Here is an 18,329-nt window from a genome sequence, read left to right as displayed (position 1 = left end):
TTGGTTACCTCTTACCAGGAAAGACTGCTGGTCTGTTTAGCCCTCAGGAAAAATAAAAAACCAGCTGGCCATTTGCAAGGGAGGGAGTGTAACAAGGCAGGACCTACCTTCCTTCCTGTCATGGCTGGAACTCGGGTTTTAAGGTTGCTCTGGGGTCCTCTTGGCTGAGGGGGAGCATCCATTCAGGGTTTAGGATTTTATTTTTTATTCCACAATTTATACTATCCGATAATAAATGTGTTTTTCCAATGTAAATTTAGGTGCTGCATATGCCACAGATTTTTCAAATGCTAGTACAACTGGACTTTTTGACCCATATCTGGTAAGGATTTTTTTCTTCTTTATGAGTCACCAATTTTTGTGTAATAGAGGTTGGGTTTAAATTTTCTTAAATTTATTTTTAACTGACAAATGCAACTTTTGTATGTTTATCACGTACACCATGATGTCTTAAAATGCTTTTACGCTTGAAATATGTAAATATTTGCATTCTGACGATGTATGTCTGTGTGCAGATGTGTTGGAGTGGGCTCATTACCTCCATGATCTCCATTCCACTCTCCCTCCTGCCTCCTGTGAAGGACACAAGGTAATGATGAGCATTAGATGCACAAAACAGCAGAATCCTTGAATTCATTTTATTTTGGGGGGGAAAAGCATTTTATTATATGATTGATGGGCTTTCAAATTTTTTTTTATTTTTTGGCTGGGGCAGGGTTTGAATCCGCCACCTCTGGCATATGGGACTGGCGCCCTACTCCTTGAGCCATAGGCGCCGCCCGGCTTTTTATATGTTTATCATATAACTGTTCTTCTTATGTTAAAGATTTGCTGAATTAAAGCTATCACTAACTTTTTAATCAATTTTATTTGAAGCCACAATTTTGGATCAGTGGATGAAGAGATATTTGGTGTGCCTATACCAATAGTTGCCTTGGTAAGTAGAAACCTTGAAGGTTTCTCGTTACATAGTATACTATAAACTAAATGAATGTATATGAATAATTGGAACTAGCATTAGGAAAAACAAAAGGTACTTGGCAAAATAAAATTAAAATATCTTTTTCTTTTTCTTTTTAAATTAAAGGGATCTGGATAGTACCAGAAGTACGGTGTATCCTATGTGTTTTTGGAAACATTTCATAACTTTTTCTGACTTACTAGTATATTGTTTTTCAGAAAACTATTAAACTTTTTTTTTTTTTGTAGAGCCAGAGTCTCATTTTATCGCCCTCGGTAGAGTGCTGTGGTGTCACACAGCTCACAGCAACCACCAACTCCTAGGCCTAGGTGATACCATAGGCGCCCACCACAATGCCTGGCTATTTTTTTGTTCCAGTTTGGCCGGGGCCAGGGGTTTGAACCCGCCATCCTCGGTACATGGGGCCAGTGCTCCACCCACTGGAGCCACTGGCACTGCCCTAAACTTTTAAAGATGTATTCTGAATAACGTTTAGTTTATATTTGGTACTCTGAAGCAAAAAACAGTGATGGGGGCAGGTAGTTTAGTTTATATTTGATACAGTGTAACCATAAGCAGCAACAGAGTAATTTTTTTTTAATTGTTTTAAATTATTATTATTTTTTTGAGACAGTCTCCCTCTGTTGCCCTAGGTAGAGTGCTGTGGCATCATAGCTCATAGCAACCTCAAATTCTTGGGCTCAGGTAGTCTTCTTGCCTTAGCCTCCCAAGAAGCTGGGACTACAGGCACCCACAAAATGCCCACCTAATTTTTCTGTTTTAAGCAGAGACAGGGTCTTGCTTTTGCTCAGGCAGGTCTCCAGCTCCTGAGCTCAAGCATCCACCTACTCGGCCTCCCAGTGTGCTAGGATTATAGGTGTTTGAGCCACTGTGCTTGGGCAATAGGGTAATTTAAACTAAAGGAGAAAGTTGTATGTGCATTGAATAAAATCCTTAGCCAGCATCTACCAGTAAAGAAACTTGTGGAACAATGAAAACTTTGCTGTTTTTATTTTTAAGGGCCCTTTCATACTGTTTTTGATTTCGTGCAATAACTTAAGCAGAGGTATGGGACCACCCACCCATCCCTAGATAGATGGTCTTCATAGTTGGGGGGGAGCTGGCAAGGGAAGGGAAATTTAATTCCCCAAGTTACACTTACTTCATTGTCATTTGGAGAGGATCAATTTTAGTCAATGTAGGGATAGGATCAGGGTTAGATTCAGGTGTGGCTGGAAGATATTAGATGAGTAAGAAAGTGTTCTTTCAATATGTTTTGGCCCTTAAAATGTTGCCATATGTATATCTACATATGACTGTGTTAGCAAAATTTATAATCTTTTAACAAAAATGTATGGTCGGGATATGGATGGTTTTAATTTTACATCTATTATATTGAAACATACAACTGTCATTTAATAAAAAAGAAATTTGTGAGGGTGAGTTATTTTGACTAATGAATGAAACCTCTGTTAAGTTGAAAATGAAAAATCTTAGCTGGTTTTTCTGTACAGTTTTATTCTTATCTTTATTTCTACGATTATTCATAAGATACTTAAATGCCCATTAAAAATTCCTCATGCATGTTAATTATCTATACACCCTTAATCCTAGAAAAACTACTGTCCTATAGTTGTTGCTTTCTGTTCTCTGAGATTTTATTTTATTTACTTAAGAAACAGGAAGAAAGGCTGGGCATGGTGGCTCATGCCTGTAATCCCACCACTCTGAGAGGCCAAGGTGGGTGGATTGACTGAGTTCACAGGTTTGAGACCAGCCCGAGCAAGAGCAAGACCCTATCTCTAAAGTGAGACCCCATCTCTAAAAATAGCCAGGCATTGTGGTGGGGTCCTATAATCTCAGGTACTTGGGAGGCTGAGAAAAGAGAATCGCTTGAGCCTAAGAATCTGAGGTTGCTGTGAGCTATGATGCCACGACAATCATAGTAGTTTTTGGCCCAGGCTGGGTTTGAACCCTCCACATCCGGCACCCTCAACTGAGGGTGACAAAGTGAGACTCTGTCTCAAAAAAAAAAAAAAGAAAAGAAACAGGAAAAAAAATAATAATAGATCATGAGAATACAATGAATGAGGCAATGGGATATAATGAAATGGACCACGACTAAGGGCAATGGGTCATACATTTGAACATTTTTTGTAGGTTGCCGACCAGCAATCAGCCATGTTTGGAGAATGCTGCTTCCAGACGGGTGATGTGAAATTAACCATGGGAACTGGAACTTTTTTGGATATTAATACTGGAAATCACCTTCAACATACTATTGGAGGTAAACAGTTAGAATTGATCCTACTTATTAATATCACTACTATTCGTATTTAAATTTTATGATATACCATTTTTTCATTTTATATTGATATTCTCTATCATATTTCTCATTCTTATTCTTAAAGATAGTTAATTTCCATTTCTTTTTTTTAAACTTTGAATTAAAAGTATAAAAAAGAAAGATATTGTGGAAAAGTCTAGTAGAAGGGTTAGGATGTTTGGTCAGCTTTCCAAATATTTATCCATAACATGTGTTATAGTTGTTTAAGACTTCTTATTAGGGCTCTAAATGTTTTTCTGTGTGTCAGAAAATTCTTTTGCTGGGACAGCACCTGTGTCTCAGTGGGTTGGGTGCCGGCTCCATATACCAAGGGTGGCGGGTTCGAGCCCGGCGCCGGTTAAACTATAATAAAAAAATAGCTGGGTGTGGTGGCAGGCGCCTGTAGTCCCAGCTACTTGGGAGGCTGAGGCAAGAGAATCTCCTAAACCCAGGAATTGGAGGTTGCTGTGATCTGTGACGCCACAGCACTCTACTGAGGGCGATACAGTAAAACTCTGTCTCTAAAAAAAAAAAAAGAAAGAAAGAAAAGTCTTCTGTGAATTTTTTAGGGTGGTAGTCCTCAGCTGGTGATCCCATGCATGTTTAGGGTTAAAACTTCCATTTCCTCCATTGGAAATCCTGGGATATACAAACCAAGAGATTGTAGAACTATATCCTTCTAGAACTATGAGAGCTAGGGGCTCATGGTTTGGGCTCTGTTGCCCTAACATGGTTCCTAAGAGGTGATTTAAAAAATATTTTTCCTGCTTTCCATCCTCTTTCAAGCTCTTCCTTTTTCCCTAACTGGGAAAATGGAAGCTGGAAAATGTAATTGTATTGTTTCTATTTAAGAACCTTGTTTAGAAACTACAAGTAAACACAGTAACATAGTTCTCTAGTGACGCAATCTCACAGTAACCTTTTATTTTCAGAATGTTTGTTGCTGTGTTTCTAGAGATATAGGCATGCTTATTGCTGATAAAAACTGATATTTGGTGTTCATATTCCGTACCTGGCACTGTGTGAAGTTCTTTTTATTTATTAACTTATTAACTCAATTTTTGTATTGTTTGGTTTTTTGAGACAAAGTCTTGCTCTCTCACCCAGGTTAGAGTGTAGTAGGCAGCCTCAAACTCTTGGGCTCCAGCTATCTTCCTACCTCAGCCTTCCAAGTAGATAGGACTACAGGCAGGCATCAGCACACCTGGATAATTAATTTAAAAAATTTTGGGTGGCGGGGGCTTGGCCATAGTACAGTGGTTATGGCGCCAGCCACATGCACTGAGGCTGGCAGTTTGTACCCAGCCTGGGCCAGCTAAACAGCAATGAGAACTGCAACAAAAAAATAGCCAGGCATTGTGGCAGGCACCTGTAGCCCCAGCAACTTGGGAGGCTGAGGCAAGAGAATCGCTTAAGCCCAAGTGTTCGAGGTTGCTGTGAGCTGTGACACCACGGCATTCTACCGAGGGCGACATAGTGAGACTCTGACTTAAATAAATTAATTAATTAAATAAAAATTTTTTTGTAGCAATCACATCTTGCCATGTTGCCCAGGATGGTTTCAAACCCTTGGCCTTAAGCAATCCAAGCAAACTCTTGTCCTCCCAACATGCTGACGTGAGCCACTGTGCCCAGCCTCAGTATATTCATTCTTACAATAGCTACTCTATGAGGTAGACTATTTTACAGTTGAGGAAACTAAGACTAAGAGGTTAGAAACTTACAAGACCACAACTAGTCAGTGAGTGCTAGAGGGCTGGGATTGAACTCAGGCAGTCTGACTTAGAGGCATTTGCAGTGTTTTTAAATAATAAAATTATTCCATTATATACGTCTGTAATGAATTATGTATTTGTCATATGACTTATTCTTTACTTGCTTTCTAAGGCTTTTATCCATTAATTGGTTGGAAGATTGGGCAAGAAGTTGTATGCTTAGCTGAAGGCAATGCAGGAGACACTGGTACTGCCATAAAATGGGCTCAGCAATTAGGTAAGTCATCATCTTCTTTTTTTTTTTTAGACAGAGTCTCACTTTGCTGTCCTTGGTAGAGTGCTGTGGTGTCATAGCTCACAACAACCTCCAACTCTTAAGCTCAAGCAGTTCACTTGCCTCCGTCTCCCATGTAGCTGGGATTACAAGCGCCTGCCACAATGACTGTCTATTTTTAGAGACGGGGGTCTTGCTCTTGCTCAGGCTGGTCTCAAACTCCTAAGCTCAAGCAATCCACCTGCCTTGGCCTCCCAAGTACTAGGATTACAGGCGTGAGCAACCGTGACCTAAGTCATGTTTTGTTTTTTTTTTTGAGACAGAGTTTTACTTTGTTGCCATCAGTAGAGAGTCCTGCTGTAATAGCTTACAGCAATATCAACTTCTTGGGCTCAAGCAATTCTCTTGAGCTGGGACTATAGGCACCCACCACAACGCCCAGCTATTTTCAGCTTGCTCTTGCTCAGGTTGGTATTAAACCCGTGAGCTCAGGCAATATACCCACCTTGCCTCCCAGAGTGCTGTGATTACAGTCATGAGCCACTGTGCCTGGCCTGGTAAGTCCTCTTTTAAAGAGATTTCGCAAGCCAAGGAGGGAATTCAAAAATGACACAGGATTGGAGATCAGTAAGGAGTTAATGAATTGTTCAAATAAAACATTAAAATAAAATGACATGTACTAGAAGAAAATATAGTATATTTTTATGATATTGGGATGGTAAAAAGCTAGGTATTAAGGCCAGAATTCATAAAGAAAAAGAATAACTATGTATATAAAATATTAGACTGTATAAGGAGAAGTATACCATAAGCAAAATTTATTTATTTATTTTTTTTATTAAATCATAGCTGTGTACATTAATGCGATCATGGGGCACCATACACTGGTTTTATAGACCGTTTGACACATTTACCATAAGCAAAATTAAAAGATAAATTGGTAAAAACAATTTTAGCATATTGTGAGAGAAGATTAATAAAATGGCAAAAAATGGGAAGAGGTAAGGAAGAAGAACAGGTATTTCATAATCCAATGACTATTTTTTTTTTTGTTTGTAGAGACAGAGTCTCACTTTATGGCCCTCGGTAGAGTGCCGTGGCCTCACACAGCTCACAGCAACCTCCAACTCCTGGGCTTAAGCGATTCTCTTGCCTCAGCCTCCCGAGTAGCTGGGACTACAGGCGCCCGCTACAACACCCAGCTATTTTTTGGTTGCAGTTTGGCCGGGGCTGGGTTTGAACCTGTCACCCTCGGTAAATGGGGCCAGCACCCTACTGACTGAGCCACAGGCACTGCCCAATCCAATGACTATTATGAAAAGCTATTCACATTCCATAATTGAAGAAATATATATATATATATTTTTTTTTTGAGACAGAGTCTCACTTTGTCACCCTCAGTAGAGTGCCATGGGATCAGATCTTGTAATAGCCTCAAACTCTTGGGCTTAAGCTAGCTATTCTCTTGTCTCCGCTTCCCAAGTAGCTGGGATAACAGGCACCTGCCACAACACCCAGCTGTGTTTTAGAGAGGGGGTCTCACACTTGATCAGGCTGGTCTCGAACCTGTGAGCTCAGGCAGTCCACCCACCTTGGCCTCCCAGAGTGCAAGAAATATACATTTGAAAAATATTAAGAGTGAGTAAGAGTGAGACCCTGTCTCTACTAAATATAGAAAAAAAAAAAAACTAGCTGGGCACAGTGGCCCATGCCTATAGTCTCAGCTACTCCAGAGGCTGGAGGAATAGGATTGCTCAAGCCCAGGAGCTTGAGGTTGCTGTGAGCTATGACACCGTGGCACTCTACGCAGGGCAACAGAGTGAGATTTTGACCCCCTTCCCCCCCCAAAAAAAAGAAAACAAAATATAGGGTGGCGCCTGTGACTCAGTGAGTAGGGCGCCGGTCCCATATACCGAGGGTGGTGGTTCAAACCCAGCCCTAGCCAAACTGCAACAACAACAACAAAAAAATAGCTGGGCGCTGTGTAGGTGCCTGTAGTCCCAGCTATTTGGGAGGCTGAGGCAAGAGAATCGCCTAAACCCAGGAGTTGGAGGATGCTGTGAGCTGTGACGCCATGGCACTCTACCGAGGGTGATAAAGTGAGACTCTGTCTCTAAAAAAAAAAAAAAGAAGAAAATGGTTGGAAAAAAAATTTAAAAAAAAAGAAAAAGAAAACTATGTATGTATGTATATATATATATATATATATATATACACACATACACACACACACACACATATATACATATATATATGCAATGTATATACAGGGGTGTTTAATAGAGTAATTGGAAATGAGCACTGACTAGCACTGACGCCTGCTTTCTTCCTGCCGCTTTTCCTACCGGTAGCCCTAAGATATCATTAATCCATTTTCTCTGTCTATGGATTTTCCTATTCTGGACATTTTATATGAATGGAAACATACAATGTTTGTTCTTTTGTGACTGGCTTCTTTGACTCCGCATGTTTTCACTGTTCATACATGCTGTAGCATGGATCTGTACCTCCTTTCCTTTTTTTGCTGAATAACATTCCATTGTATGCATATACCATAATTATCACATGTCCACTGATGGACGTTTGGGTTGTTCCTGCTCTTTTGCTGTAATAATTAGCCTATGTATTATGTAACCTTATTTTGTGCTGAAAGTATGAAATGTTAAATACCAATGTGTTAGTAGTCTTTATCTCTGATGATTACATTATGGAGCTGACAGTGACTTTCTGCTTTGCTGATTTGAACTGAGCTGATTGGTTTAAAGGTAAAGATAGTTCTTTGGGCAGAAAACACTTTAGGAGGAAAATTCCCCTAAGTTTCTTCCTTTTTTTCTTCTAGTTTCTTTTTGAGCCTGTGCCTGTATTGTAAGCACAAGAAGACTTACTAACAAAATGTTAAGTTCAAGGCTCTTTATCATTTAAAAGTGTCTTTCTTCTTAAGTTTTCTTTTGATATTTTGGACATGTATCTTTAGATTATCAGAAATAAAAAGTATAGGTTACATATTTCTTCTGTTTCTGTTGTACCTTTTATTTATTTTACTTCTTCCCGGAAGATGCTAGGAAAAAGCAGAATAGTTAATTTCACATTCATAAGTTTTAAAAAAAAACGTTTTGAGTTTCATATGACATCATGTTCTCATTATCAATGGGAATCATTTCCGCTGCTTAGCTGGGTAGAAGCTCACTCATGGTGATTCTCAAATGGTAAAAACTCTTTTCTGCGAAATGGGGCTAAATGGACCTAACCTCGGGAAGTGACAGATTTCTGGTAAAAACATAAGCCCTTGATGAGGGCCAGTCTCAGAGTTCTCTGACAAGAAGATATCTTTGATGTTTTAGCAGGGCATGGTGGTGTGTGCCTATAGCCTCAGGCTACTTGGAAGGCTGAGGCAGGACGACTGATTGAGCCCAGGATTTCGAAGCTAGCATGGCAACAAGTGCAACGCTGTCTCTTTAAAAAAATGTTTAGATAGCCGGGCGTTGTGGCGGGGCGCCTGTAGTCCCAGCTACTCGGGAGGCTGAGGCAAGAGAATCGCTTGAGCCCAGGAGTTGGAGGTTGCTGTGAGCTGTGTGAGGCCACGGCACTCTACCCGAGGGCCATAAAGTGAGACAGAGTCTCACTACAAAAAAAAAAAAGTTTAGGAAAAGAAATGATATATCAACTGAACCCTGAAGAAAGAGCAAGAGTGATTGAACAGGTGGGGGATTAAGTTGGTTAAGGAGTGGTCCAAGCAAAGAGGACCAGTGTGGAAGGCCCATAGCAGGGAGCATGATGTACTTAAGGGACTAAAAGAATGCCCGATTTTCTAAAATTGAGGCAGTTTCCATTTCTCCTGTTCTCCAGTATCAAGGGTCAGGGGACATCTTTTCTTTAGCAGTGCTATGTATCACTTTTAATTGCTCCATGTCACATCTGCTTACTCTGGGAAATCCCTGAAAAATTTCTAGGATACATTTCCAGGTCTCTTGTTTACTAGAAGTAGAAGAAACTGGTTTCTTTTCTCTGGGTACCAGAGAGATATAGTGTCCCTCACGAGAGCACATGAGATAAGCATTCTCTTATATATGAACAAGTTGCAAGTGATGATTAGTTACATGTAACTTGCGGTGAGTAGGGTTTAGAGAAGATGGTGCTTTTAGTTCGGGGCACTGCCCGCCTCTGTGCTTCCTGGGGGATTACATAATAAGCATGGCTCGCTGCTGGAGTGGGAGTGGAGCCCGTAATTGAATGAAGCCTTGAGTTCTCAAGCAGACTGCACAGACCCATCTGAATGTTTTTGTGAAAATATTAGCAGCTGATGCGGACTCTGTCGATGTTCTCTAGGGGTGCAGCCTGTAAAGGCAGGAGGAAATGCCCTTAGCATGTGGAGAAGAAAAGGCTGGCCTGGTTTGTCCCTGAGAGAGCCTGCTAATATTGTGCATTAGAGCTGTTTGTTCCAAAGTGCTCTGCTTCCAAGCTGTGGGGGAGGCCTAATCTCTCACATTCATACCTAGAGAATCCTGAGAGCTGAAAGTGTTTACTTTCTTGTCTCTCACTGCCTTCCAACCCCAAAAGTGCAACCTGAAAGAGGATGAAGTATGTAAGAGCATACCTTGAAGGATGGTGACCAGGCTCACCCACCTGCAGAGTCAGATGTCATGGAAGAAACAGAAGATTAAAACAATTGTAACAATAGAAACACCTAGTGAAAATCTTACAGGGATGAAAGAAAATGTTGCTGAGAAATGTTTGGAAAACATGAGTTACAAAGAAAAAATCATGGCTGGCCACAGTGGCTCTCATCTGCAATCCCAGTGATTTAAGTATTCCTTGAACCCAAGAATACAAGGCTGCAGTGAGCTATGATGATAGCACAACTGCACTCTAGCTTAGGTGACTAAGTGGACCTTGTCTCTTAAAAACAAAAACAAAAACACATGCTATATAAAAATGTAAAAAAAAATTAATGAAAGGAATACACGGTGCTGAAAACCCAAATAAGGGGTATGAGAAAGAAGAATTAAAAAACAAAAAAGAAAGAAAGAAATGGAAAGATAAGAGACACAAGGGAGGCTTGGCACCTGTAGCACAGTGGTTATGGTGCCAGTCACATGCACCCAGGGTGGCAGGTTCAAACCCAGCCTGGACCAGCTAAACAACTATGACATCTGCAACACAAAGATAGCCAGGCGTTGTGGCAGGCCCCTGTAGTCCCAGCTACTTGGGAGGCTGAGGCAAGAGAATCGATTAAACCCAAGAGTTTGAGGTTGCTGTGAGCTGTGATGCCACAGCACGGCACAGCACTCTACCTGGGGCGACATAGTGAGACTCTTTATCTTTAAAAGAATAAGAGAGAGAGACACAGGGGAAAGATCAGAGACAAAACATGTGAAAGGTAGTCTCTCTTTTCTGAAATATTACTTTTGCTCTAAAAGTAATAAATGAAAATGTGATAATTATAGAAATAAATACATAAACTTTCCTGAGCTGTTTTCAGACCCAAATGGTTTACCAAGTTAAAGAAATAGAGACATGTGTGGATGAATTGTCTGAATCCCAAAGGTAAAATAAATCTTCAAGATAAGAAAAGTAGTTTTATTTGTAAAGAAGAAAGAATCAGACTGGAATTACTTCTAACAGATAGAAAGTAGTCCAGGAAAAAAAAAAAAAAAGGACAAGAAGCCAATTTTCTGGTTTCTACCTAAGATATTGTTCATGTTAAGTATAAAACATTTCTTGGCAATGTAGTGCATGCTTTCTGAGCATATTATCCAAGGAGACACTCCAGCCAAAAGGAAATGGAACAAAGACCTCAAAATTTAGAAAGCAAGGGCTGGGCGCTGTGGCTCATGCCTCTAATCCTAGCACTCTGGGAGGCTGAGGCAGGTGGATTGCTTGAGCTCAGGAGTTTGAGACCAGCCTGAGCCAGAGGGAGCCCCAGTCTCTAAAAATAGCTGGGCATCGTGCCAGGCACCTGTAGTCACAACTACTGAGGTTGCTGTGAGCTATGATGCCATGGCTTTCTACCGAGGGGGACAAAGTAAGACTCTGTGTCAAAAAAAAAAAAAAAAAAGATTTTGTGTGTATGTGGTTATGCTACAAAAGAAAATAGTGTTTCTGTTAAATGCTTCCAATGGTACTCTCATTTTTCTTCCCATAATTGCTTTAATTTTATGACGTGTAATTATGTGGCAAATTGCTGGTCAGGACTAGACAATAGAGTATATCTTGTTTCTTTTCCTTATTCTCTTTTCTGTTTATTTATGTTTTTACTTCAAGTCCATGTAAATCCCTTTCGGTACACACACAGACACAAAATCCTGTTCTGAATGTTTTGAAAAGGAAAAGAGTGGAACATCTCATTTTGTTTTATAATATGGTTAAAATTGAATAGTTTTTAGAAAAGTATTAAAATAGTACTCAGCCACGTGGAAATTTGGAGTGTCTGTTCTTAAGTTGCATAGGGCCAAGAAAAACATTTTGAAACACAGTTTAATGGTGTTTCAAAAGATAAAGAAAATGATTATAGTTCTGTAAAAACAGTACTTAAAGGAAGTAGAGTGGGGGCAGGTGGTGGGGAGTCTCACTTTTTGCTCAGGCTAGTCTTGAACTCATCAGCTCAAGCTATCCACCTGCCTCGGCCTCCCAGAGTGCTAGGATTACAGGCATGAGATGACATGCCCGGCCTTGTCTTCAAGTTTTGGTTGTTACTGTGGCTATGTCTATTGTATTGCCTGGGGCAGGGACAGGAGAGGCCAGCAGGAAGAAAAAGAATTCTGCCCATATGTTCGGCTTGCAGTTATATTATATACGCCTGTGGTGCTGGGCTGCCGTTGCCGCTACCACAGAACTGCTTGGGAGCCAGGGCCTGAGAGAATGCAAAAAAAAATAGAGAGAGCGAATCAACAACCCCGTTTGTCTTGTAGAGACCCAACCCCTGTGTCCTGTTGCTCAGACCAGAAAGACTGGGCTTCTTGTGCAGCTCTTTGTATTTTCACCCAGTGTACAGATCCAGATTTCAGGCTTCAGGCTGTCCCTGAGTCTGAGCCAGGAGATATAAGAGAAAGTAACAAACAGGAAGCTTCCCGCCGACTGGGAGGTACTTGGGCTCTCCTGTCGCCTGCTGACGTTTTCTGTAGAGTCCTCACTTAGTTTTTCCGTGCATTCTGTTCAGGACTCTTAGCTGCACTGGGAGAAGCAATGTGGAGTGTACTTTTTCTAAAAGACTTTTCATCAAAAAGATCATTTAAGAACAGTTTAAGTGGAAGATTAAAGAAATAATTCAAGTAAGGGATGAAACAAACAGTGAAGAATGTGAATTAGATAGATCTCTTTTTTTTCTGTTTGTTTGTTATCAGAAACTTTCCTCAGTCATGTAATATTTTTATCTATATCTTTTTTTTTTTTTTTGTAGAGACAGAGTCTCACTTTATACCCCTCGGTAGAGTGCCGTGGCCTCACACAGCTCACAGCAACCTCCAACTCCTGGGCTTAATTAAGCGATTCTCCTGCCTCAGCCTCCCGAGCAGCTGGGACTACAGGTGCCCACCACAATGCCTGGCTATTTTTTGGTTGCAGTTCAGCTGGGGCCGGGTTTGAACCCGCCACCCTCGGGATATGGGGCTGGCGTCTTACCGACTGAGCCACAGGCGCCGCCCATTTTTATCTGTATCTTGTATTAATTAAAAAATTTAGATAAAGTAGAGATTTTGAAAGCAATATTTTCTTTTTATATTAGTTTTAAATGCTAGAGATATTTTGATGTATTATCTGGACATTTTGAACAAAATAATGAAACATAGATTTGATAACTATCAATTTAGTTTTTTTTGAGACAAAGCCTCAAAACCCAGGCACTCACCCTGGATTGAGTGGCATCATAGCTCACAGCAACCTCAAACTCTTGGGCTTGAGCAATCCTCTTGCCTCAGCCTCCCAAGAGGCTGGGACAACAGGGCCTACCTACTACAACACTTGGCTAGTTTTTCTATTTTTAGTAGAGACAGGGTCTTGCTCTTGCTCAGGCTGATCTTGAACTCCCGAGCTCAAGCAATCTGCCTGTCTCACTCTCCCAGAGTGCTAGGATTATAGGTGTGAGCCACAGGTGCCACCCCAACACCCGGTATTTTTTTGTTGTTGTTGCAGTTTGGCCAGGGCTGGGTTTGAACCCGCCACCCTCGGTATATGGGGCCGGCGCCCTGCTCACTGAGCCACAGGCGCCACCCTAGACTAAGTTTTAACATAGAGGCTCCTTATGTGCCTTTCTTTGGGCAATTGTTCTTTACAAGTGTAAAAATTCATAGAATGAAATACAACAAACTTAATGAAGGCTTTCCAAAGCCAGCAGTACTCATGACTGTTTTTTTTATCTGATCTATGCTATTAGTCCTCCATGCTCATTCAGGAGTCACTTCACAAACAAGGATATCCAAATGGCCAATGAAAAGGTATTCAACTTCATTAGTCAACAGGGAAATGCAAAATCAGGCTGCCGTGCAATACTACCAAAGGAGCTAAAATGAAAAACATTGACAATATCAATTATTGGCAAGAGTATGGGATAACTAGAACTCTTAGGCTGCTGGCAGAAGCCTTTAAGTTGGTATAACTACTTTGAAAAACTATTTGACAGTATCTATTAAAGCTAGTCTTTGGCTCGGTGCCTGTGGCTCAAGCCACTAAGGCGCCAGCCACATACACCTGAGCTGGCGGGTTCAAATCCAGCCCGGGCCCGCCAAACAACAATGACGGCTGCAACCAAAAAATAGCCAGGTGTTGTGGCAGGCTCCTGTAGTCCCAGCTATTTGGGAGGCAGAGGCAAGAGAATTGCTTGTGTCCAGGAGTTAGTTGGAGGTTGCTGTGAGCTATGATGCCATGGCACTCTACCCAGGGTGACAGCTTGAGGCTCTGTCTCAAAAAAAAAAAAGAAAAAAGCTAGTCCTCTATGTGAAGACCCTAGAACTAGCAATTCCATCCCTTGATATTAACACAGATGAATAAATATATGTCCACCAAAAATAATGTGCATGAGTTTTCAGTGTGGCCTCTTTGTATCAGCCAAACACTGGAGACTACCCTAATGCATATCAGCAGTAAAATAGATTAACAAATTGTATATGGTTACATAATGGAGTACTATACAGGGGAAGAGTGAGTGGAATGTAACTACCTGTAACAATGTGAATGACTGTCCCAAGCATGGTATTGAACGGTTTGTATCTTGATCTGAGTGTGGGTAACCTGGATGTATTCACACAGTGAAAATCTATCTACGTAGTTTTAAGGCTTATGCATTCTTTTTTGGTTTATGGATTTTTTTGTATGTGTTATATATTTCATTTTTTCTTGTTATATATTTCAGTAAAAAGTTTACTAAGTGAGTTGTCTTGATTTTTTGTTTGCTTGTTTTTTTTTGAAATTTACTTTTTTTTTTTTTTTTGAGACAAAATCTCACAATGTTGCCCTCAGTAGAATGCTGTGGCGTCATGGCTCACAGCAACCTCAAAGTCTTGGCCTTAAGTGATTCTCTTGCTTCAGCCTCCCGAGCAGCTGGGACTACAGGCACCCGCCACAATACCTGGCAATTTTTTGGTTGCAGTTGTCATTGTTGTTTAGCAGGCTCGGGCCGGGCTCAAATCTGCCAGCTTTTGGTGTATGTGGCTGGCGCCCTTACTCACTGAGTTACAGATGCTGAGCCTTGTGTATTTTTGGAACTCATTCATTTTTTACTTGATTCTCTTGAGTGTTACAGATACATGATACTTTCATTAGAAAACTAATATGGCACTTATCTTTGGGAGAATAATTTTAATGCCAAAAATCACACACAGAATTGATTTTAAGCAGCCATATGTCTTTAAAAGAAAAAGTGTACTGCGTAGAGCACCTGAGAAAGCCTTCTGCTGTCCCTCCTGTGGCTCGCAGACCTGTGCAGTGTGAGAGCTCAGAGTGTTGCTCCTTTAAGTGTTTGTCCTTTTACATCATGTTCATAAGAAATGTGGACACAGGGAAATACTAGTCACAACATCCGTAATTCTGTTCATCCCTCTGCAGACTCTTTGTTCAGTTTTCGGAGTTTTTTGGTTGTTGGTTGATTGATTGTTCTTGCAGATCTTTTCACAGATGCTGCTGACACCGAGAAGATGGCCAGAAGTTTGCAAGATTCTGAGGGAGTTTATTTTGTTCCATCTTTTAGTGGATTACAGGTATTTCTTTAAAAGTTAATGATAATTACTAACATTTTCTTCTTATTACTATACTCAAAATTATGTATCTACCACTCTGTTACCTGGAAATTTGGGTACTGAACACAACGAAGATGAAAGGTGCGTTCTAGGGCTGAGCAGTCTGGGCTCTAAGTTGGCACCAGCTCCACAAGAGCATGTCAGCATGCTCCCTGGGTGTGACCCTCCTGCTTTGGCTTTTTCTACAGAATTCATCTGGTTTCTGCCTAGAGCCCTTTCCCTGGAGAACCAAAGAGTAAGAGTTGGCAGGTTTAAAACAGACTTTTATGTAAGACCTAGGATTACTTTATCATGACCAAAGCAGCCATTTCCCAATGGGGAAAAAACATCAGCAGAATGGCATTCTTTACTTAGGGGAGTGGTTCTCAACCTTCCCAATGCCTCCTAATGCCGCTACACTTTAATATAGCTTCTCAGGTTGTGCTGACCCCCAACCATAAAATTACTTTCGTTGCTACTTCGTAACTGTAATTTTGCTACTGTTATGAATAGTAATGTAAATATCTGATATGCAGGATGTATTTTCATTGTTACAAAGGGGTCGTGACCCAAAGGTTGAGAACCGCTGACTTAGAGGAAGTATACAACTGAGCATTAGAAAACAATGTCAAGGTCCCTATGCCACACGCACTCATGCACATATACCATGGATGCATGTATTTTGCAGTTCCATTTATAAATTTCATTAATTATTTAAAAAATCAACATCTCTCTTGGGTGGCACCTGTGGTAGGGCGCTGGTCCCATATGCCGGAGGTGGCGGGTTCAAACCCAGCCCCAGCGAAAAACCACAAAAAAAAAAAACAAAAAAAAACATCTCTTTTTGTTAATTGTGGGTGGAGTATTTGTTCCTTTGCCCAATCAAAAAGTAAACCTGGTAAAAGATTTGATTTTCTAACATTTAACTTTGTATTTAATTGAAAGAGCTGTGGTAGTGCCTTTGATTTTAGAATATTGTTACAAAGACTTAAAAAGAACTTTCCAAGTATATTATTATGAACAAAATTACTCTTTTGGGAAAGCTTAGACTAGTTCTTTTAATCCTGCTCTAAGTGTTTTTTTTCTTTCAAAAAATAAAGTTGCTTCATTCTAGTCCATCCTGTATTCAGGCAATCAGTTACAAAAAGTCCAAAAGTTAAAACTTTGGGTGATTTAATATAGAAGCTGATGGGAGGGTGGTATGAATTATATCAGGGTGTTTTAAATCTTTAACAATTTTAAACTTCCAAACTAGATTTTATTATTTATTTGTTTGTTTCTTTATTTACTTTCTGAGACAAAGTCTCACTTTGTCACCCTCTGTAGAGCTGTGGCATGATAGCTCACAGCAACCTCAAATTCCTGCACTCAAGTGATTCTCTTGAGAGAATCCTGAGTAGCTGGGACTGTAGACACCCACCACAATACACGGCTATTTTTTTAGAGATGGGGTCTTGCTCTTGCTCAGGCTAATCTCAAACTCCTGAGCTCAAGTAATCCACCTACCTGGGCCTCCCAGAGTGATGGGATTATAGGCATAAGCTGCTGTGCCCAGCCAAACTAGATTTTAAAATGAGGATTATTTTAATGTCTGTAATATTTTTCTTCTATGTATAATATCCTAAAGGATTGAAAGCTTATGACCTGCATAGAGAGACTGATTGTGTCCTCTTGGGGGTGATGTGAGTCAATCACTAAATTGCACCCATGATAGGACAGAAAGTGAAAGGTATTCATCTAATTGAGGTTTCAGGAGGAAGGTTAGATGACTAATTGTCATTAGCATAAATAAAGTTTGATTAAGTTACTGTTGATTCTTCCCTTCTTGAAAAATGTGCTAGAGGACTAAGTGGCTTTGTCATGGCAACTGTCTTTGAAAAATAGCATAAAGTATGTGATTTAAAAAAATAACCCATAGTGGCTTGACGCCTGTGGCTCAAGCAGCTAAGTCACCAGCCACATACACGTGAGCTGGCTGGTTTGAATCCAGCCTGGGCCCGCCAAACAGCAATGATGGCTGCAACCAAAAAATAAAAATAAAAAAATAGCTGGGCATTGTGGTAGGTGCCTGTAGTCCCAGCTACTTGGGAAGCTGAGGCAGGAGAATCACCTGAGCCCAGGAGTTGGAGGTTGCTGTGAGCTGTGATGCCACGGCACTCTACCCAGGGCGACAGCTTGAGGCTCTGTCTCAAAAAAAAGAAAGAAAGAAAAAAACCCAAAGTATTGCACAAGCCCAAAAGATTTAGATACAACTATCACAGATATGATTTTTAACTTTGTTTTGATAACAAAATGTCCATCTCTGGCCATGAATGCAACCTGGCAAGGAGGGGATGGGATGACTGCAGGCCAAATATTCACCTGGGTAAAATGAAACTCTTGTTGGAAACTGGACGTTAATTCAGAAAACAAGAGTGTATTAATGCCAAACTTTTTAGGAAATAGGGGAGAAGATCAACTATAAGCTGCCCATGTCAAGGACTAGAGGAAATGAAGGGGAATGGAAAGAAGGAAGGCTGGTTCAAGGATCTGTGGTAGGGAGTCAAGACATGAAGGCTTGTGGTTTGGAGAGTGAAACACTGAAGTAGGTGTTGGAGGCAAGACTCAGTGATCATCTACTTAGATGTTCGAGTTACTGTGAGATGGCAGTAGTAGGATAGATAGGACCGGAGTCAAGTCCAAGTCTGCAGAGGGTGAAGAGTCGCGTTCCAGTGGTGTTTTTTTTTGTTTGCGAGGGACAAGCTTGCTTAAGCCAACTGGGGAGAAACTGGCTTTTCACATGCTCCTGGGGACTGGAGTGGAAAGGAGCCGGCAGCTGACTGAGTCGTTCTTGGTGTTCTTTGGTTTC

The 18,329-nt window shown here is 40.8% G+C and overlaps 1 protein-coding gene across 2 annotated transcripts in view; it reads left to right on the top strand.

The window, feature by feature from the left end:
• The window catches only part of GK5 (glycerol kinase 5), a 77,474-nt gene that overhangs the window by 43,524 nt on the left and 15,621 nt on the right, over window positions 1-18,329 (top strand). For both annotated transcript variants that reach the window (XM_053600754.1, XM_053600755.1), the window contains 6 exons: window positions 261-322; window positions 516-589; window positions 877-937; window positions 3,122-3,248; window positions 5,175-5,279; window positions 15,369-15,463. In XM_053600754.1, the coding sequence (XP_053456729.1) occupies window positions 261-322; window positions 516-589; window positions 877-937; window positions 3,122-3,248; window positions 5,175-5,279; window positions 15,369-15,463 (524 nt within the window). The remainder of the gene's footprint in view (window positions 1-260; window positions 323-515; window positions 590-876; window positions 938-3,121; window positions 3,249-5,174; window positions 5,280-15,368; window positions 15,464-18,329) is intronic.

The sequence above is a fragment of the Nycticebus coucang genome, chromosome 8, assembly GCF_027406575.1.
Source record: "Nycticebus coucang isolate mNycCou1 chromosome 8, mNycCou1.pri, whole genome shotgun sequence".
In the NCBI taxonomy this organism is placed as follows: domain Eukaryota; kingdom Metazoa; phylum Chordata; class Mammalia; order Primates; family Lorisidae; genus Nycticebus; species Nycticebus coucang.
The sequence above is the reverse complement of the archived record's forward strand: the minus strand, read 5'-3'. Positions and strand labels throughout refer to the sequence as shown.